Here is a 22402-nt window from a genome sequence, read left to right on the forward strand (position 1 = left end):
GCCGCAAAGCAGCACGGACCTACAGACGTATTATCCAATCAGGTCTCTTGAATTGAGTTGCGTGTGTTTGATGCGACGACGTGTCACACGTATTGGTTCCACTGAGAACTGATCAGCTGTGTGCATGAACTGAAGGTACGTTTAAAGGCCTTTATTTGCAGTACTTTCAGAAACATAATTGTCATATTGTATGGTTCGTAAAATAGCATTATTCTCAATGTATTTTTAAAGAAGTTTACTCTTACAAATGTGTTACTTTTTGTTTTCATTCAAGACGTTCAACTGCTTCTATATATTGAAACTAAGCTGTACAAACAGTGATTTCTGGGAGAATAATAACAATAGCATTAATTTTTCATTCTGTAATTGTAAGGTGTGATGCATACATTTTTATTTTAGCATTCAAAACAATTTATTTCATTTCTTGGTGTTTTTCTTTTTTAATTATTTAGACAAAATGGTATAGAATTTTAATACTGGACCTTTATTAGTTATCAGCCATAATATGAAAATTATTTCACACAATACTTGTCATGATCAAAAGGCTGACTAAATACTCTTTTTCCTGTTTGTTTGTTATTTACTGTCATTGAAAAGATTGACACTAATTTAATGATTCTTTTGTACTGGTACAGGTAATAATTTTAATAGTAATATTAGTATTTCCCTTAATAGCTGCAATACCTGTCAGTGAAACTGACATATAAAATATTTTAACATTATTTGGTATCTGTTTGGGAAGTGTAACATATGTTTGGTGGTTATTGTACTGTTGCAACTTGCAAGCAGAGGAGTAAAGTACTTGAGTAAATGTACTTAAGTATCTTTTTGGCTACTTTGTAGTTATCAAATATATTGGCAACTTTTACTCTCTACTTGACTGCATTTTTGAGCAAGTAAATGTACTTTTTACTCCACTACATTTGTGATGAGTAATGCAATTATAAATTACATTTTTCATGGCACCTAACTTTTTCTGCAGCAGTTTGTTTCTGATATAAAGAAGCGATATTGCCATCTGACGGCACTGAAGGTACTGTGTCTTGTGCATTTTACCTTCACTCCCCCAAAACTTTTCAACAAGGCTACTTTACTTGAATGTGAATGCATTAGCAGTGAGTTTCTGATTACAGGTGTTTGATTTATTAGATGAGGAAATGACTGCAGCTGGTGATGAGGCTCAAACCAGCACATACAGTAGACTTTGACTATTTAATTTCACCTAACATTGTTTTATTTATCCGCTATATTGACAAGACTGTTTTGAAGGATATTGGTTTACTTATGGCCTTTTTGTGCACCTGAGCTTTACTGAGACTTGAGAGTTTGTAGACGTTTAAAAGGTCATTGTGTCGACCTTGATTTATTGCAACATTGAGGTATTCAGTTTTATTTTGATTTTAGAAAATAAACTTGATTTCTCATCTTACAAATCAATTGTTTATTATTTTCACTGCCATGTCTCTCAGTTGTTGAGGACTAGTGCATCTCTGAGCCTATAATCAGCATGAGTAAAATACTTAAGTACTGTTAAAATCAGATACTTTAAGACTTTTACTCAAGTCGTATTGGAATTGGTGACTTGTAACTTGTAGTTGAGTCATCTTCCATGTAAGGTATCAGTACTTTTACTCAAGTATGGTTTTCAGGTACTATTTACACCTCTGCTTGCAAGCGGGTTAATATGGCACATATTGATATTTCTTTCTTTATGTTTACAGGCAGAATGGGTAGGAGTTATATTGTAGATGAAGCTGTGGCGAAATATCTTGGTGGTCTTCAGGCAGATCCCGGATCATGTGCGACTGGACTCCTGGCTGGTCAAGTAAGGAAACTAAACTAACCTATATTTAATCACGTCAGTTCACAGAACTATTTTTCCTAACATTTTCTTTTCACAGTCCTCTCCTCAGAGAGAATTTGTGGTGCTGGCCGTGCAAACTCCTCACAGGGAGAGTGAGGGGCAGCTGAAGTCTTCCAGAGGGGGCAGCCCACTGGATGACATTGATGTGGAGTGGGTCACAGAACATGCCAGGCAGGTGGGTAGGCCTGAGTGACTTTGAAATGTTTTTACAGTCTAGTTGTACATGATTTTGACTTTCTCTATTCTAGGTGTCCCGCATGTTACCAGGAGGTCTTTGTATTCTTGGCTTGTTTTTAGTAACCCCACCTGAACTCTCCAAAGATGCCCAAAACACGTTAAAAAGGGTACAGTCATTGATATATTTGTCTGTTTATTTGCTAATAATATGTTTATTTGTTAGAATAAACTTGATATTTTTTAGTAAATTAAATAATTAAATGTATTTATTAATTATTCATTTTATTTTAAGGTATATTAAAATACATTTTAATTAAATTATACTAATTTTATTATACTACTTAATTTAAAAATTGACTGGACCACATTTTAGATTTTATTAAAGATTATTTTTTTAGGCCTTCATAACTTCATCACATATTTTTGTGCTGATCTCTTTACGTAGCTTATATTTGCCATGGATAAATGCATAGGTAAGGGAAGATTGTGGGAACTCACAGAGGAGGATGTGACTGATCGAGTCACCCTGCACATCTGCTCCAAAACAAAGAAGTATCCTGCACACTACGTCATTACATAATTTCCTCTGTGAACTATAAGCATCACCTGCTATGAATAACCTCAAAAGTTTGCATGATCCTTGACTTAAAATGTACAGAACTGTCTGCAAAACGCTTGATGTAAAAGATCCAAAGGTGAGAGACATATTTTGGGTGTAAAACTTGGAATAGTATGGCACAGAGTATTGTATCTTGCTGTGCATACTGATTTATAGAGTTCAGCCAAGCCAGCAGACTGGAAGTATCAGACAGATGTCTCGTCATCCTGGCCCATGTTGACCTGCTCTGTTGAGGTGGATCTGCCGATCCCTTTGACAGGATCCTCTGATAACACGGACAAGTGCATGAAGGTGAGACAGAAGACAGATGGGGTATATGAAGACAGATGTTTTATTTGATTTTGTGTAGAATGTAAATTTGAAAAAAAATAAAATAAACTGCTTATACAGTTTGTGAATTTTTATCTTCCTTTACCCCCCTTGTCCAGGATGGTCTTAGGAGGTGGGCTAAACAGATTGAGGCTGGTAACTGTCTCATAAGTGGCAGACAGGCATTAGATGACTCTGAACTCATCTCAGGACAGGTAAAGATGTAATTCTGTCATTCCTCTGTTGTACTGATTAAACTTTTGAGATGAAGTAGACTTTTTTTTTTTCTTTCAGAAAAAGAACATAAAGACAGCCCATCGTCAGACACTCCCAGCCCGGATCCTTGTCTCAGATGTGAGCTCATCTTAATCTTATCTTATAATACCAAACATTATCAATGGGGCATATATCTGTGTGTAGTCAAAGGTATAATACAAATATCAATGTGACAGGAGCAGCCAGAACTGGATGAGCGGTGCAGTGCTCTGGTTCAGCTGTGCAGTGGCTCCATAAGGGTTCGAGGGGTGGTTCACTGCAGGGCCTACATCCACAACAACAAACCCAAAGCCAGACATGCAGCACAGGTCATTAAAGCCTATTCCCAATGCTTTATGCTTAGGGATTCACAATATTTTGGTACTATATACGTATGCAAGATGATATATATCAATATTAGATATGTAAATGTATTTTACATTTAAATAACCTTTGCAGTCATCTACAGTCAGTAACACTTAAAGGGATAGTTCACACAAAAATGAAAATTTGATGTTTATCTGCTTACCCCCAGCGCATCCAAGATGTAGGTGACTTTGTTTCTTCAGTAGAACACAAATTATGATTTTTAACTCCAACCGTTGCAGTCTGTCAGTCAAAAATCGCGCTCTGACAACGGCAGTGATGTCTCGCTCTCATTGAAGTATATGCGCGAGACATCACTGCCGCTGTCAGAGCGCGATCAGACCTCACTAAGCGAATGCTGAACGCGGTTGGACATAGTGGTGTATTAGAGTTAAAAAATGATATAAATACTGTTCGGTTTATCGCACAAACCGATTATTTCATGTCTTAGGACATCAATGTGTCGTCACGAGCCGCAGGGTTTAATTTGGACTTGTCTATGCAAGTTTTATTTACTCTTATAGTAGAAGTTCCCATCCACTAGCATTATTTGACTAACAGACGGCAACGGTTGGAGTTAAAAATCATCATTTGTGTTCTACTGAAGAAACAAAGACACCTACATCTTGGATGCGCTGGGGGTAAGTAGATAAACATCAAATTTTCATTTTTGGGTGAACTATCCCTTTAAAAGTTACTCTTTTTTAACACTAATAATAATTAAATAACACTGTTATATATAATCTTGAGCAAATCTCATTGTACATTTTTCACACTGTACATTATAAGGTTGTCCCTGAATTCATTTCAACTAGCATTTAAAATGTATTGATTTTATTTCTTATTGTTTTATTATTCATTTGTTTACACAAATTAATTTTAATATCAGCCATTTATTAGTTATCAGCCATAACATGAACATTATTTCACTCAATATTTGTCATGAACAAAGTATACTTGACTAAAATACACTTTTATATTTGCCTGTTATTTGCTCTCTTTGAAAAGACTGATACTGATTTAATTTTTCCTTTGCACTGGTAGGCCATTAAGAGAGACATCATAAACACGGTTTCCTCCAGAGTGGAGATGTTTCTGGAAGATCTTTTAATAAGTGAAGGGAGTCACAAAGGTACAGTGGTCCATCATGTCTCATATGCGATGTTGAAAGAGAAAGTCAACCTCAAAATTAACATTGTGTCCCCAGGTGAAAAAAGTACACTTCCATCATGTATTTAAAGTGCTCTATTTCTGCGCACTAATTTTGTACTTAATATACTAAAAATTCTTCTTTGCCACAGCTAAATACATTTTTTTAACACAGAGATAGTATGTTAAAACCACATTTTAATTCATATTCATGGTGTCTCAAAATTGCACTGTTGAGTACACTTAAATGTTCTTAAGATTATCTTTAAGAAGTACTAAAGAAGAATTTTTAGTATATTAAGTACAAAATTAGTGCGTGAAAATAGAGCACACTAAGTACATTATGGAAGTGTACTGTTTTTTCCACCTGGGTCATCATTTACTCACCCTCATGTCGTTCCAAACCTGTATAACTTTTTTCTTCTGTGGAACATAAAAGAAGATATTTTGAAGAATGTTGGGAACCAAACCATTTCGATTCACTTTGATTTACAATGTATTTTTGACATTTAGAGTTAATGTCAGAATTATCCATTGAAGTTTCACAACAAACATTTGCAAACATCAAACTGACCACTAGATGGCAGTAGGGTGCCACCATTTGTCTTTGAGATTTGTACATAGTACAAAAAATAAATGTATTCCTAATTCAAGACATGAGTTCCCATATTGATTCTCTAGGTCTGTGCACTGGGCAGCAGGCTCTTCCTCGGCGTGTGTTTGCCCCAATGCCCTTCTCCGGCCTGTCTGTGTGTGACTACATGTTCCCAGATGAAAGTACTGCTGATGTGGCTGAGCGTCTGAAAGAGATGTTGGACTGGGAAACACCAGAAGAGGACATAGATATTAGTCTGGAGAAAAATCAGTGTACGTTTTCCATACTTCAATATGAGACTTTAAGGCAGGGGTTCTCAACTCTGGACCTCGAGGTCCACTTTCTTGCTGCGTTTAGGTCCAATCATGATCAAACTTATCTGCCTTGAACTTTCTTGTAATTCTGAAGAAACATAGTCATAGAAGCTGTAATGGTGTTTAAAAAGGGAGAAAATTCTTGGTTGTGTCCAAAATTGCCCCCATACCCTTAAATAGGGCACTATTTGAGGGGACAGCCATTTGTCGTGGTGTCCGAAACCATGCACTCATTAAATCCAACAATGCATAATAACTACAGAATACCCATAATGCACTGTGAGAGTCGCGCACCAAATGAATTCCCACGTCTGACCAGAAGATGGCGCCTACAGCTGAATCCATTTTACAAACTGCTGATCCAATGTGGCTACAGCATATGATACAGGTATAAATTCCTTTTTAATTGATTATTAAATTGTTTAATTAAGTTTTGTACATGGTTTCCATGTACAGATTTTTTCATTACTACTAGAGCTGCCAGTTTACTAAGTTTCAAATAATTATCAAACAGCAAGCACAAACTATGCAAAAGCGGCAGCTTTTCTGGCTCAGTGACCGAAATCACTCACTCGTTTACATTCACTTCCTCAAGTGAACTCTATTAGTGGACTAATGTATGGAACAGTGACTGAGGATATAGGGGGTGATTTTGGACACAGTCCTTGATTAGCTTGTTCAAGTGTGTTTGATTAGGGTTGGAGCAAAACTCATTGAAGGCCAGAGTTAAGAACCCTTGCTTTAGGGATTAATTAATTCTCTCACTTTATTTGAGTGGCTCATGAAGTTGCACTATTGTATTGGTTTGTATCATCTCTTGGCTTTTCCAAGTGGACCTCAGATCTGTTACTAGGGTATTGCGCAATGTAGAGCTTGTTGCTGGGATTTAGGGATGACTAACCACAAGTATTGTAGGGACTGGTTAAACGGCTAAGAATGTGTATAGGTATGTGATTTACAGAATGCTAAGTGATAAACCTTTTCAAAATGAGTGCACACAGACCTCTTTTGACACACCCAGCCTCATTCCACTTTTAATAATAGCCAGCTACACCTTGCGTCTTGTTCAAACCAGTTGAAGCCCACAAATTTTTTTTCATGTATATGTAAAAGGAAAACATAGTAACCACAGGCTATAGAATATCTGATCCCTTGTAATAACAGGCCCTTTGGAAATTTTGGATTATCACCTCTATGACAACACAACTTGGAATCCTGGGAAAGGGGATTATTTTCCTCTCTTTTTCCCCTTCTGGCATCATTTCTCTCTCTTCAGCGCTACAAGCCTTCAGTACCTAGTTTCTGAATTTTTACATGTTTGTGCATGTGTTTTTTTCTTCAGTATTCTCCCCTGAATTGGAGATAATTGATGGCCATGATTCCAGTAAACATGTAATCTCAGAAGAAGTTGAAAATTCCAAAATTCAAAAAGCCCCTCACTACTATACTGGTAAGTGCCTAATATCTTAATTATTAATATAAATATTAAATCACTCTCTATTTCTTTGTGAGTAATACTTTTATTAATTCAATAAATCATTCTCTTTGTATCATGATATTAAATGGGGCTCAACAATATAGTTAATGATAATTATACTTTTTCTAATGATACAGTGTGAGTGACTTCATGTTGTTTGTTAGTTGGCAAGGTGTGACCATATTTTTCCTTTTGTGACTTCTATAATCCTTGAAAACATCCACATATTCCCATTTTGGTCCATTTCCACATTCCTGATCCTCTCTCTCTCTCTCTCTCTCTCTCTCTCTCTCTCTCTCTCTCTCAAACACACAGGTGTGGCAGTAGCAGCAACCATTGCTCTTCTTGCCACAGCCACATCTCTGCTGTATCTTAGTGAATGACAATGGAAATAGCAAATATGTAGCAAAAACTGTACAAGTGAGTGTGTATGTTTGTATAATATACTGTAAAATCTTAAATATAAATACATTTGGACCACAAATCTATTATAGGATTATTGTAATGTAAAATACACTAAATGGCAAAAGTAAGTCTCCACATACTTTTGCCATATAGTGTATTTTACATTACAGTAATCATTTCTAATAAACAGGTTTGGCTATTTGAGAGAAGACTTAATGTTACACTATATAATGACAATCTAGAAAATGATGTGCCTAACAGTCACTGTCTGACCTTACTGATGCCCGCTGTTTATCATTCTGCCATTGTTCTGAAATTAAATGTTCAGCAAGACACACAAGCATCAGTGACGATGTTGGGTGATGGGCTTTGTTCAGGCCAGTCAAGTCATTTCTCTACAATTTTTTGCCACAAAGTTGGAAAAATACAGTCCTTTTTGTGATGAAGCACTTTGATTTGATTTATACTAGAATAATTGGAATAGAAAAATCTGTTAATTCAAAACGGTTGTTCACATATTTTTTGGTAGTATATAGTGTAGCTCAAAATATATATTTTAAATATGTTAATTTTAGTAATAACATACCAGTTACCTTAAGTCCAAATTACACAATCATGTGTTTTGTTTTGTTTTGATTTTTTCCCCTTGAGGGGGAATAAGATTTCTGGCATGTTTTCACTCGTGCAACGTTAAGAACAGATCAAAAGAAAAACGTTAACTGTCATTATCCATGCATTTCTTTGTAGAATGTCTGTGGCTTTTCCAGTATATTATCATTGCCATTTGTCATGTCATTATCAAACCAGTTTCTTTTGGCTTCTGTTGCAGCTCAGCAATAAAGGCATACAGGAAATGATGTATTAAACTGAATGGAAAATACCCTCAGCATGAAGTGTGTCTGTGTCTTTTGTGACTGTGTGTGTTTGTGTGAGATGATGCGTGTTGATGACATTCCTTATTCTAAATCAGCCATCAACCTTCTCAGATGAAGGACCCCCTGGTAGTGCATACCTTATGATTTTTACATTGCAAATCCATTAAAATAAATACATTTTAATCTGGCATGGACAGTGAAACATTTATGTGAACTTTAGTTTTGACTTTAGTTAACATTTTAATTTTGTTTACTTTTTCCTTTTCATTTTTTCCTAGTTTGAGATCAAACCATAATTATTGTACCCCCTTTAAAAAAAAAACCTGTTCTAAAGTACCAAAATCATCATGTGTATCCTTAACAGAGTCATTTAGTTTTCACATTGATAACCAAAACCCACATTCACCTGCACCTCTTAACAAGCACTTGCATATGAATGCTCGCTCTCACACACAGTAATCCTGTGACTGTGTGATCTTTGAGCTGTTGGGTACATGTCCAGGCATGTTTTACTTGGAACAACATTTGTAGCACAAATCTAGTTGCATAGACATGAAGACATAAAAGAGCAGGGAGTGTTCTTGGCTGTTGTGTGTTCATCTTGAAGAAAGTCACCCTGATTCATTTACTGAAACGTGACAACATATGAAATCACACTTTTTGTTATGATCATTTATTCTTTAAGCAGATAGCGGCTCGATACAAAATAGATGACAAGTACAGTGTCATTGTGTGAGAATTTAACTTTCATACCAAATTGCTCTGTGTGACAAGCCTTAACCAACCTTAAAAAAGATGGCTTCTCCCATTCTCTGCAAATCAGAGTTCCCACAGTCATGGGAAACCTGGAAATTTCAGGAGAGTTTAATTTCTCTGATGAATATACACTACCTTTCAAAAAGTTTGGGGTCCGTAAGATTTTTTAAAATGTTTTTGAAAGAAGTCTCTTATGCTTACCGAGGCTGCATTTATTTGATCAAAAACAGCAACATTGTGAAACATTATTACAATGTAAAGTACTTGTTTTTAATTTTAAATGTATTCCTGTGATGGTAAAGCTGAATTTTCAGCATCATTATTCCAGTCACATGATCCTTCAGAAATTTGCACAGCAAGAAATATTTCTTATCATCAATGTTGAAAACTGTTGTGCTACTTAATATGGAAACAATGATACATTTTTTCAGGATTCTTTGATGAATTGAAACTTCAAAAGAACAGCACTTATTTGAAATAGAAATGTTTTGTAACATAATATCTTTACTGTTACTTTTGATTAATTTAATGCATCCTTGATGAATAAAAGTATTAATTTCTTACAAAATCATTTTTACTGACCCCTATCTTTTGAACAGTAGGGTATATTACTATTAATTACCTCCAATATAAAATATTCCATCAGCTTCTTCACAAACCATACCGATGTGCCATTTGTGATTATGTTTTTCCCTAAAAATGATAATTTTGGGGCATTTTTGCCTTTGAGACAAATAGTCTGAGAAGAAACAGGATCAGGAAAGGGACTCAAACTTGGGTCACTTTCAGCGAATTAGTCTTAACTGGTCCAAATTATTCATGAGTGAATTGATCTGAATTTAACTGGTCTTTAAAAATCCTTATACAGTAATCAAAAACCAGTAGAAAGGTCAAAAGTCATGGAAACTCATTGAAAAAAAATTGTGGGAACCCTGGGAACTGAAACAAGCAGGATTGTGTGCTTTTGATAACACTATGAAGTATTTAACTGTAAATGCCTTGAGGTGTGCGTGTTTGTTGGAGTCATGGACCAGCAGTCACAGAGTCATTACTCGATCTATCTCTGAAACAAGTCTGACAGGTTGACTAATGTAATTGACTTCCACCCTTTAAATTTCCTCGTTTACTCCACATCAGCATTCTCTTCCTCATCAGGACAGGCTGCAATCTCTTTCTCTGGCAACAAACCGTACTCATTTAGGAAGTTCTCCACATCCATGGCGAAGAACTCCTCATTCAAGTGCTTTGTAATGGACAGGAAGTTTCCTAGAAGCTCTCCAGCCTTGTACACCAGAAGGGCGGGCAGAACGTCGTCTGAAAAACGCTCGTCCGCCCCAGTGGCAGAGGCTTTGATTCGGCAGAATTTGACGGTGGAATACTCTGCCGCCAGACAGGTCAAGCAGTTGTTGAGTGCGTCACAACCTCTGATCCCGTCGTCATAGATGTGCACTACCACTAGGGTCAGGCGGTGCTCTTTCTCGATGACATCCAGGAAGGCCTCCCCGCTATCCAGCTCAAATACGGCATCAAACGTAGGCCCGAAACTCAGGCGCTCGTGCATCTCCTGCATGCACTGCTTGCGATACTTACGCAGACAACTTTCGTCCTCTTCTTGGATCATCTCGTATTCCTGAGTGCTCATCTGTGTGTGGTCAGACACAGCAAAATGTTAATAAACATTATAAAACGCTTATACTGCCAGTCAACAATCTGGTCACACTTGACTGCATTGTTTCAGAAAAGATTCTAATGATCTTAAAAACCATTTAACATGTAGAATGAGTAGCTATATGTACAAACGTTTGACTGGTAAGCAATGTTCCCTCTAAGCTGCGCGCGTGCGCGGCCACGCACTTCTGAAGACGCGGCCGCGCAGAAGAAATAATTGCCGCGCAGAGAACAGACATGAAAATGATTGTAGTAGTTTAAATGAGAAATAATTGCAGTGCTCTGGACAACCGCTATAGAGTTATTGTCGCTATAGAGTTAGAACCGGTGAATGCGGTTTACAGGTTTCATAGAAAGAGAACGATTGAGCGCGTATGAGCTGGCTGGACCTGAGCTAAATCAGTCGCGGTAAGAATACTGTAATGTTTGCGGACTAAATACATCAATACGAGAGGCAACGTGAAACGAAAAGAAATGTGAAATAAAACGTCATGTTTTAATGAAAAGTGGTGGAAATAACGGATGATGGGCACAGAATACTAACAAAACTCTGAGTCTTTTACAATCACACTCCCACCACAGGTGTAGCTTGCAAACTCAAAATACATAAGTACCTCAGTTTAAATAGATTTTTGTGTGTGGTGGTGGTGTGGGTTTCAGGGATGTTTAGATAACTATAAACGAGTTAATGTTCACTTTTCTTAAAAATATTTAGCTATCAGTTTAAATGCTTCAGTTTGTTTTCACTATATAATATATTAAAACAAATGGAAGCATTTAAACTGATATAATACTGTATATCAGTTTAAATACTTAAATATTATATTATATTTTATTATATTATAATGTAAGCCTAATAAAAAATTGATCTCACAAGGGGATTGTTTAGGGCTCCTTGCCACGAAAAATCTTAACCTCCTGGTATATAAAATCTGGGAAATTCATATAAACATGTAATTCTGATGGTTTAACACTGTCTGTTGCTAATAATTGACTGTACAAAAACACATTATGGTTGTCCCAAACCAACATTGTAACTGCTCATATTATATTATTATAAAGAATTGAACTGTCCTGCAGGAGGACAGAAATTATTTTTTAATAGAATTTCTTGGTAAAGACTGGTACAGTTAATACAGCAATGTGAAAAAATCTCAAGTAACCTAAAATGTGCTTAATTTAGTGACTGAACTGCTTGTTTTCAAACATATTATTTAATAAAGCAATTACATCAGTTACATCAATGGTCAAATGGTCAAATAAAATAGAAATGGCACATTGAAGTTAAATGTTACAGTTGCATGATAAAACCATTTTTTTGTGTGTGTGTTTACGTTAATTGTACAGGTCTGATATAAAGTATGTTTTTGCTCAGGTGGCCAAAATGTGTAGCCTGGGTGCCAGCCCGAACCCCGCCCACAACATTTTTTGGACGGGAAGTTCTGCCTAGAATATGAGTATGACAAAGTCAGGCTACAAAATGTGCGCTCAACAGAGAAAAGTTTTGCTCAGCGAGAAAAAAAATTAGAGGGAACATTGCTGGTAAGATATAATGATGGTTATATTTAAAACAGTTCATGTGACTACAGTGGTTGAACCTTAATGTTATGAAGTGACGAGAATACTTTCTGTGTGCCAAAAAAACAAAATAAAGACTTTATTCAACAATATCTAGTGATGGGCGATTTCAAAACACTGCTTCATGAAGCTTCGAAGCTTTACGAATCTTTTGTTGTTTTTGAATCAGTGGTTCGGAGCGCGTATCAAACTGCCAAAGTCACGTGAATCATTGAAATTTCAAAACACATATATCGTAACAAAGCCTCGTTTACTGAAATCGCGTGACTTTGGTGCTCTAAACCACTGAAATGAAAATGAAAGATTTGTCAAGCTTCGAAGCTTCATGAAGCAGTGTTTTGAAATTGGCCATCACTAGATATTGTTGAATAAAGTCGTTATTTTGTTTTTTTTGGTGCATAAAAAGTATTCTCGTCACTTCATAACATTAAGTTTGAATCACTGAACTGTTACTTTAGTACTTTAGTACATTTCTGGGCGTTTGAATTAACTTGCTTTCAATGCAGGCCTCACTGAGCCATCGGACTTTATCAAACATATCTTAATTTGTATTCCGAAGATGAACGAAAGGTCTTACGGGTGTGGAATGACATTTTTGGGTGAAATAACGCTTTAAAATTATTTCGTCATTTTGTTGTGAATGATGTGCAGATATCATTTGGGGATTTTTCACAGTACCTTGCGGCCATGCTTTTCCCGAGTGTCGTCATTATTGGATTTGGGGTTGGACATCTGTCTGAGAAGCTCTCTCTTGTTGGGAGGGATGCTTTCATGGTCCTCACTCTCAAGTTTGAATTTCCTCCAGTCATGGATCACACCTTTGGGCCCTAAGTTGCGAAAGTGTTTTGTCATGATGACCTCAGCGTGTCTTAGGCATATCACAGCATAATGAGAGAAGTCTCCAGTATTATCTCATCATTACTGTATATTGAATTGATGTTAGCAGGATATGTTCTGCAATCAATGTGATTACTGTAATGTGGATATTTCTTTATTTCATTAATTAGTAAGTCTTTAAAGTCTTTCACCTGTTTGTGTTGCTGGTAGTTCCTCAATCTCAGGTGAACCTGACATGATTCCTCAATGGAGACCTGATGATAGATAATTCAGATCTAATAAGCCATTTGTTTGTGTTTGTTCACTCAGTTTAAAGGGGATATATGTACAATTCAGAAACACTTGTTATTAAGAAAGCATCTGATCACAGTGATGTGGATATGTCTGCACACGCTCTGCAATTCACCGGCAACATGTCGACAGATGAGATTAAAATTACACTGTTATGACTGTTTGATTATCAAGTATATTTCAAACTATAGACTATATCTGACTATGCGAGACTATAGTTTGAATGAATCCCTTTTCTTTGCATGACTCATTGTACAATACAAAATGCTCTTTCAGCATTATCCTGAACATTGTATGAGCATTCGTTTCATGGGCCATTGAAAATCTTTTTGATTTTTATAAAAAGTCCGTCTACAGGCTTCCATAGACAACCTAGGATGTCAGGGAAGGTCTCGTTTTTAAAGTTTTGGTACAAGTTGTACACACATTGGCAAAAAATAAGCATGCATACATCAAAATTCTTACATATAATTTCTTTAAGGATGGAAAAATAATAGGAAGTTGTTGCTCCATCTGAATATACCCATTTTATGCAACATCCTCTAACAAATTGTGCGTGGTTGACATTTCGTCATTCCTTTTCATATTTCAAGTCCATATGAAACGAACAAGCAGATGAGAAGTTTTATGTTTACAATCGTTTACTAGTGTAGTCATTCTGATAGATTTTATTTCTGTTGCATGAGTTCTTGACACTGTCAGAGTCTGTTACAATGATCCAGGTTGAGGTGGAATTAGCAGATTACTCTCTATAGGTGATGGATTAGATTCTAATCAGATTATATTGTTGCGAGTAATGAGTTTGTTTCTGAAGTGCCCATGATGTTTCTGTTTTCTTGCATGTAAAAGTGCATTCTAAGACTGATCTTATGGCATGACATCTTAGTAAGTGAAAAACGGCACATAATTGAGAGCATGCAATCTCAAAAAAACTACCCTTTCTGGCTTTCTCAGAGCAATTCCAATGTAAATGTGAGCAGCTGGCTTAAAGAAATGTGCTGATCAGCTACTACACTGGATGCTGCGAACAAGATACACTCAGAAATACGTCAGAAGTAATCTTGTTCAATCCGATTCATTGCTTTGTTTTACCTAGAATTTCCACTCCTATCAACAAATTCCATTACCAGTTTCAGTATTCGTGCAAGCAAGTCTAAGGCCTATGCATGTTTTAAGCAGGTTTTAAATATTATATATAGATATATATACATACATACACAAAAAATACAAAAATAGGGCACAATGTTCTGTATTAATTTAACAGAATTTTCCATATTTTTTTGTTTTACCTGTATTTAAAATTTTTCACTTCATTGCGTTGTGTTGTACGGTTAACGGAAATGTCTGTAAGATTACTGGATAATGTCCAAATAATAAGCTGCCAGTACTTTTTCTGTTATTTTACGAATTTCATTTTTACAGTGCAGAACTATCCCATAAAGAAAGAACTATCCTTGTGAACCATGTTTGCAGTGGTCATTAACTAGAGGAGGAGAAATGTCATTCTTACCTGACCGTTTGCTGTGATTATCTGTCTTTGCTGTGCACTGTCTCAGATAATAATGTCTGTCTGCATGGACATCATGGTTACGTCTCAGTAATAACTTGATGTGATGTAATAGGATTATAGCAGAGGAATTAAACCAGCATGTCACTGAGATAAACAGACAAAATACAGGTCCCACATTATTACAATAAGCCCCTGGCACTTTCCATACACTGTAAACAATCCAACTTCTGTTTTGTCAGGTCAAACTCATGAAATACTATATTTACCTGTAAAGTAGACCGTTCGAGTTTGCTTTTATAAAGCTATATAATGTTTAAGCACTTTGAACCTCATATATTGTTGAATCTGTTATAGGCCCATTAGAGAAGCATTGTGGCTGCATAGGGAATACCCATAATCCCTTGCACTTCAATAATTTATTTTTGTGTGTTGATCAAAACATGGGGAATTTTGAGGATATGTATATTTTGGTCATCCTTTAGAATGAAAGGATAAAACATCTATTAAAGGCACAATATGTAAGATTTTTTGATTAAAATAACAAAAACCCACTACAACAATGTTATATATTTTGTTGTTTCCAAACAATGTTTAAATCCAGATAAATCAGCTATTTTTAAACAGCGTAATGGCCCGTGTTATTGCGTCGCCTGTCAGAGACGTCATATCCGTACTACCCTTGATGGAAACACCAGAGATGCTTTAAAAAGTATGTGTTTTATTAGACAGGTGAGCAACTGTTTGGACACATGTTTAAATCTCGTTTTCTTGATTTGTACCATGTCTCAAGGGGGTCGCACACCGGACGCGAAGCTCAGCGCCGCGCCACGTCTTTAAAATTCGAACGCATTGTTTTCTATGAGAGTACGCACACCGGCGGCGACATTCGGCGCCTGTCCGCGGCGCCCAGCAACGACTCAGGAAGTTGTTTAAAATCCTGCCGCGCCACAGAGCGCCATGTACATTGTTTTACATTAAACGTATATTATATTTCTCTCAAATCGTCGTTAATGTAGGCTACATACTTCACCCTGTGCTGCAAGATACAGTTTCACATTCTTAGTTTAACAGCTTGAATAAAGTCTAAAAATGTATAATAAACGTAGCATTTTCTTTCCTTTTGCTTTGTTGTGCCATTTTTCCATGTACACTAACCTCAGTGCGAAATATTAAAGCATGTAACGTTTCCCTGTTGACGTAAAACACTCCCATTGTGCAGCTATCAGGAGTCGAGTCAAAATTGAGCTCGCACGTGTATAATGTGCGCGGCCGGTGTGCGATACCTGTGAGTTGTCAGAGACGCGACGCTGTGCGGCGCCGAGCTTCGCGTCCGGTGTGCGACCCCCTTCAGAGACAACACTATTTTGTCAAGTGCCTAACATAACATAATCAAAAAGATTTATTTGTAGTAACAGTAATACAGCATTTTCTCCACCATACAATATATTTTAAAATTAATTGCATGCCATTTAGCAACACAAGTCATCCAGCTTTTATTAATATGATGTAATATCGATCTATGTAAAGGTCAAAGTTTTTTCTAGAGCACATTTAACACAACAGAAGTTAACCAAAGTGCTGTACATCCACAATCATAACATAAACAACAACAAAGAAAACAAAACACAGCTCTCAAACTGAATTAAATGCCAAAGAATAAAAATATGTTTTAAGACTAGATTTAAAAGCAGACAATGTTGGGGCCAGCCTCACCGACAGTGGGAAATTATTCCATAAATTAGGGGCAGCAACTGCAAAACCCCGATCTCCCCTATGCTTCAGCCTAGCTCTAGAGACAACCAGAAGCATGTAGTCTGCTGACATAAGGGACCTCAATGGGACTTGAGGTGGAATAAGGTGAGAAAGGTAAGTTGCTATGGCTGACACCAACATAGAGGGGATTACAATAGTCCAAACGAGAAGATATTAAAACAGGGGTGCCCAACCCTGTTCCTGGAGATCTACCTTCCTGCAGAGTTCAGCTCCAGCCCCGCTCAACACACCTGTTTGTAATTATCAAGTGCTTATGGAGATCTTAATTAGCTGGTTCAGGTGTGTTTTATCAGGGTTGGAGCTAAACTTTGCAGGTAGGTAGATCTCCCCAGGAACAGGGTTGGGCACCCCTGTATATGTACATGTATAACCCTTTCTTTAAATGACAGAAAAGGTTTGACTTTAGATAAAAACCTTAACTGATAAAAACTGGTTTAACCACAAAATTTATCTGTTTATCAAGTTTAAAATCACTGTCCATAATTACACAGATTTATAATGGAGGATATAATGTAAGGAAGTAAAGAACCCAATTCTGTGTTGGGGGCCACATAGGTACTATTTGGGCCAAATATCACAATTTCATGGCCATTCCAGCTTTAATCTCCTTGAGACAGTCCAACAATAATTTTAAAGAGCTGGTATCTTCTCGTTTCAATGGCTGATAAAATTGTGTGTCATCTGCATAACAATGAAATGAAATGCCATGCTTTCCTAGATGGAAGCATGTACAGGGAAAACCGCACCGGGCCAAGAATAGACCCCTGAGGAACTCCGCATTGAGGGGGTGCTGACAGAGACACAAAGTCCCCAAGGCAGACAGAAAACTTTCTATCAGATAGATATTGCTTAAACCACTCTAGTGCAATACCTTTGATCCCAATACTGGTCCAACTGAGAGATCACAATATTATGATCGATGGTGTCAAATGCAGCTGTGAGGTCTAAAGGAATAAGAATGGCAGAATCTCCGGAATCTGTGACTAATAAGTTTGTTAATAATTTGTAAAAGTGCAGTTTCTGTACTGCGAAAGGCTTTAAATCCACACTGAAATACCTATAAAATTCCATGTAAATCCAAAAAAGATTACAGCTGTATACATATACAGCTTTCTCCAATATTTTAGAAAGAAATAGAAGTTTAGAAATAGGTCAGTAATTGGAGAAAACCGAGGTATGGTTGTACTACAACAGAGGTACAACACCTGAGGTCAGACAATTCCTAGAATTATAGTCCCAATAGTTTCAAAAATTTGTTTTAAAAAATGTGGAGGGACCACATCTGTTGGACAGGTGGAGGGTTTCATTTGAACAATGACATTTTAATGTGTTTCAAGATGAGAAGGAAGAAGTCAGGGATTTGCTGAGGCTTGTGCTTATAACTTTCTCACAGTTCAACACAGTCGCACTCACTGTGCTTCAATAAACTCAGTCAAAACACATACAATTCAACAGGCGGCTCTCCAGAGCATTCAGCATGTATGAGTCCTCAGTCAGTCAGTCCTCAAGTGGCTTTTAACCGGTCTCTCCACGCCAATTATTGAAACAAGACACAGGTGTTTGTCATTTTACGCTTGACCTATTTAAGCACCTCATCTCCTGTCTCTCTCTCCTACTGCAGAACTTGCTGAAACTTGCCCCCATTGCCACATACCCCTTCCCCATTCCTGGAAAGGAAGTCACCCACAGCGCCCCGATCTGTGGACCACCTTGAATTTAAAGGGCTGTAATGCCAGATACCAACAGGTGATTCACGTGTTACTGTCTTTCATGCATTCATGCCACTTCAGGGGCGCGTGATCTGAAATAAGAGTGAATTCCCGTCCCAGGAGGTAACAGTGGAGGGTGAGAACGGCCAATCTGATCGCCAAGCACTCTTTTTTTTTGATGGTGCTGTACTTTGTCTATCTCTTAGAGAGCTTCTGACTGCACCGGCCGCTCCTCTCCTTCTATCTCCTGGGACAGGACCGCTCCAAGGCCCCTGTCCAATGCGTCAGTCTGCAGTAAAAAGGGAGAGAAAAATCAGGAGAGTGTAATAGCGGCCTGCCACACAAAGCAGCCTTTACAGGGGTACAAGCCTGCTGACACAGCTCCATTAACTGGATGGGATCTGGTGCTTCCTTTTTAGTGAGGTCAGTCAGCAGGCTGGTGAGGTCTGAATAATTAGGCACAAACCTTCTGTAATATCCTGCCAGCCCCAGAAATGGTCTCTGTCACCTGGAGGTAGGGCTGTAATAGCGTGTGGATGGCTGTCTTGGGTGTTGGTAGCATTCATCACCATGCTGAGCCCTCTGGGGTGTTGCTGCACATTCAAGTGATGGCAAAGTTGTGGATGGATCATCTATTCTGTCATGTTGATGTTCTGCTTGCAACTTATCCTCACTGTGTTTCACTGGCATCTGTGCTCGGCAACAAGCGAACGGTGCATTGCAAATCTCCTCACTATGTATGGATATTATGTTAATTAAGAAGTTGCCCAATCTGGCTTGTGTAAACCGGACCATGTAAAGAACTGTTAAGCTCTTAGGTGTATTAATTAATCTAATTAATACCCGGTGACATCCACCAAAGATTGTCCGATCAGAACTATTAAGTGATGTCTGTTTAGGAGGATCTAGAGGCTCTGATTCATACTACAGTAGCGTTAATAAAACTTTAATACATTAGCTTACCCATGAATGTGATTTCTGCCTGAGTCCCGTCGGATTGCTTGACATCAGTTGTGGAGGTGAATACGACAACTCCCATGATTCCACGCTCATTCATGGCGTCATTAAGCTACGCATTTGTTATTATTTCGAAAAAGCGACCTCTAACTGTGAAACTTACATACTGTGCCTTTAAGTGTTTCTGATGATGTTTTATTTAAAGGTGCCCTAGAACTTTTTTTTAAAAAGATGTAATATAAATCTAAGGTGTCCCCTGAATGTGTCTGAAGTTTCAGCTCAAAATACCCCATAGATTTTTTTAAATTAATTTTTTTAACTGCCTATTTTGGGGCATAATTAGAAACGAGCAGATTTCAGGTTGCGGCCCCTTTAAATCGCGCGCTCTCCGCCCCCTCCCGAGCTCTCGACTCTATCACAGCATAAACAAAGTTCACACAGCTAATATAACCCTCAAAATGGATCTTTACAAAGTGTTCGTCATGCATACTGAATGCATGCGTCGGATTATGTGAGTATTGTATTTATTTGGGTGTTTACATTTGATATTGAATGAGTTTGAGGCTATGCTCTGTGGCTAACGGCTAACACTACACTGTTGGAGAGATTTATAAAGAATGAAATTGTGTTTATGAATTATACAGACTGCAAGTGTTTAAAAATGAAAATAACGACGGCTCTTGTCTCCGTGAATACAGTAAGAAACGATGGTAACTTTAACCACATTTAACAGTACATTAGCAACATGCTAACGAAACATTTAGAAAGACAATTCACAAATATCACTAAAAATATCATGTTATCATGGATCATGTCAGTTATTATTGCTCCATCTGCCATTTTTCGCTGTTTTCCTTGCTTGCTTACCTAGTCTGATTATTCAGCAGTGCACATCCAGACGTGTAATGCCTCAATCATGGGCTGGCATATGCAAATATTGGGGCGTACACCCCGACTGTTACGTAACAGTTGGTGTTATGTTGAGATTCGCCTGTTCTTCGGAGGTCTTTTAAACAAATGAGATTTATATAAGAAGGAGGAAACAATGGAGTTTGAAACTCACTGTATGTCTTTTCCATGTACTGAACTCTTGTTATTTAACTATGCCAATATAAATTCAATTTTTAATTCTAGGGCACCTTTAAAAAATATTTTTCATTATAGTGTGATTAGTGTCCTTTTGGTTTGTTCAATTATTGAATGTATTTACCGACTTGTAAACAGTTTTGAGTTTAGTGGATTTTGCAAACATGCAGCTTCTCAGATATTACTGTATTTGTTCCTAGCAGTTTATTCAGCCCCCATTTAACTTTCAACAAATACGTAATTTCTTACTGTACTCTTGCTCTTGATTATGGTTGATTTAACTTAAAATGTTAGTTTGGGTGAACAACCTAACTTGCAAACATTATTTGGCACAACAACTGAAGTTGAGAAAACTCTAAAATGCTTTACAGCAGGCTTACTTTTTTTTTTTTTACATTGAGGGTCACTTTTGTGTCTCATTACCATAATATTTTAATGGTTATTTAAGGCATAAAGTAATTTTAATCTTAAATTAATGTTGCATGAAATGCCCACATCAAGTGCTATACCTTACATGTTTAGTAGTATTCAATAATGTCATCATTTTGAAATAATCTCTTGATTAACATACTCAGATCCAGTATGGAATTGCTTTTCCAGACCTGGAAAATTCATGGAAATGTCTGTATTGAATATAAATGTGTTCAGGGGGGAAGAAAAGAAAAGAAAAGAAATTGCTTTATAAATTAATTTATTTTCCTTATCCAGCAATTATGAATGAATGGAAAAGGTGTGGGTTCTCTGTGCAATTTGATAGTGTGTGATAATCTTTATATTCACTATTTTATGGCAGTTGCTGGTGATTACATCTAGCTGGTGTTGCGTTATGACACTTTTAGCATTATGTCACCTACGTTTGGGTTAGAAAGACTTGATGTACAGACTGATATCCCCTCCTGTCTGCACATGGCTTTGCTTTGTCATCTCATCTGTATTCCACCTTACTTTACATTCCCTCACATTCTGCAATGGGACAAAAAAGAGGAGTAATTTATTCAAGAAAACGGAAACATAAGTTAGCAAAGAAATGTTTTTCATCCATCGCTAGATGGTGGTAAAATCCACTGAAATGTTTGCAAGGTTTGAAAAACTCTTTGCTTGAGCTGGGCAGCAGAGAGACACAGCTATTGATGTTCTATTAGCAGACTCACTTTATCTGTTCGGGGCAATCTGCCAACCAGCTTTTGCAGTCTTTTCTTTTGTATATTTCCGTTAACACACCCTTTGCTGACATACTTTGAGGGGTGGGAACTGTGTAGCATTACATATTGTACTTACTTTTTCTTTTGATCCTTTGATAAAACTACCATTATTCACTGAACAAATGCCTCTGCAGCCTCTTTTATGATCTGCAGATCACAGCTCTGCACTCTTACCCTACTTCAACTTCATGAGGTGCATGCTGGGATCATTTTTAGACTGTACTGAAGGAGTTCACATATATGATGAACACTTGTTGACTGCTTTTGCTTCACTATGCAATCAAAAATGTGCTCAGCCATTTAATTCAATACAGTAAAATGCTTTTTTGTAAAGAAATTCATATTTATTTTTGTTTACATAATTAATTTCAAGCATAAATGTAGGCCATTACTTTAAAAGGTTTTCAGGACCATGAGAAGCATAAATTAAGTAAAATGTGTCTAAACTTTGGTCTAATAATGTGCATATAAAAATTAAGCACATTTAATATTCACTTATCCTGTCAAATTTAAAAAGCTAGCAGCTCTGGTTCCCAGAAATTCGATGTAAAAAATTCATTGATAATATTTCAGCAAGATTTTCGAGTCTTGAGTACTTTAGAATTTATTGTTTATCATTAAATAATAGAC

At 37.0% G+C, this 22402-nt stretch overlaps 2 protein-coding genes across 4 annotated transcripts; one reads left to right on the plus strand and one right to left on the minus strand.

The window, feature by feature from the left end:
* Positions 1-12: 12 nt before the first annotated feature.
* Positions 13-8416, plus strand: odr4 (odr-4 GPCR localization factor homolog). 3 transcript variants are annotated; one of them, XM_048162265.1, is made up of 15 exons: positions 13-135; positions 1722-1825; positions 1902-2039; positions 2113-2208; positions 2487-2593; positions 2700-2736; positions 2817-2951; positions 3089-3184; positions 3264-3323; positions 3422-3553; positions 4635-4722; positions 5421-5606; positions 6991-7098; positions 7441-7545; positions 8360-8416. In XM_048162265.1, the coding sequence occupies exons 2-14, from the start codon at positions 1727-1729 to the stop codon at positions 7506-7508; spliced, it is 1350 nt and encodes a 449-aa protein (XP_048018222.1). In that variant the 5' UTR covers positions 13-135; positions 1722-1726; the 3' UTR covers positions 7509-7545; positions 8360-8416. The 3 variants fall into 3 exon arrangements, with proteins under 3 accessions (XP_048018222.1, XP_048018221.1, XP_048018223.1); XM_048162264.1 differs by having other exon boundaries at positions 7441-8416; XM_048162266.1 differs by lacking the exon at positions 13-135 and adding an exon at positions 1002-1033 and having other exon boundaries at positions 7441-8416.
* Positions 8417-9627: 1211 nt separating this feature from the next.
* On the minus strand, positions 9628-21943 carry pdca (phosducin a). The gene is made up of 5 exons (XM_048163406.1): positions 21425-21943; positions 15046-15189; positions 13436-13498; positions 13086-13234; positions 9628-10803 (listed from the first exon to the last, which is right to left on the minus strand). The coding sequence occupies exons 3-5, from the start codon at positions 13479-13481 to the stop codon at positions 10285-10287; spliced, it is 714 nt and encodes a 237-aa protein (XP_048019363.1). The 5' UTR covers positions 13482-13498; positions 15046-15189; positions 21425-21943; the 3' UTR covers positions 9628-10284.
* Positions 21944-22402: the final 459 nt, after the last annotated feature.

This window comes from Megalobrama amblycephala, linkage group LG17 (assembly GCF_018812025.1).
Source record: "Megalobrama amblycephala isolate DHTTF-2021 linkage group LG17, ASM1881202v1, whole genome shotgun sequence".
Classification (NCBI taxonomy): Eukaryota; Metazoa; Chordata; class Actinopteri; order Cypriniformes; family Xenocyprididae; genus Megalobrama; species Megalobrama amblycephala.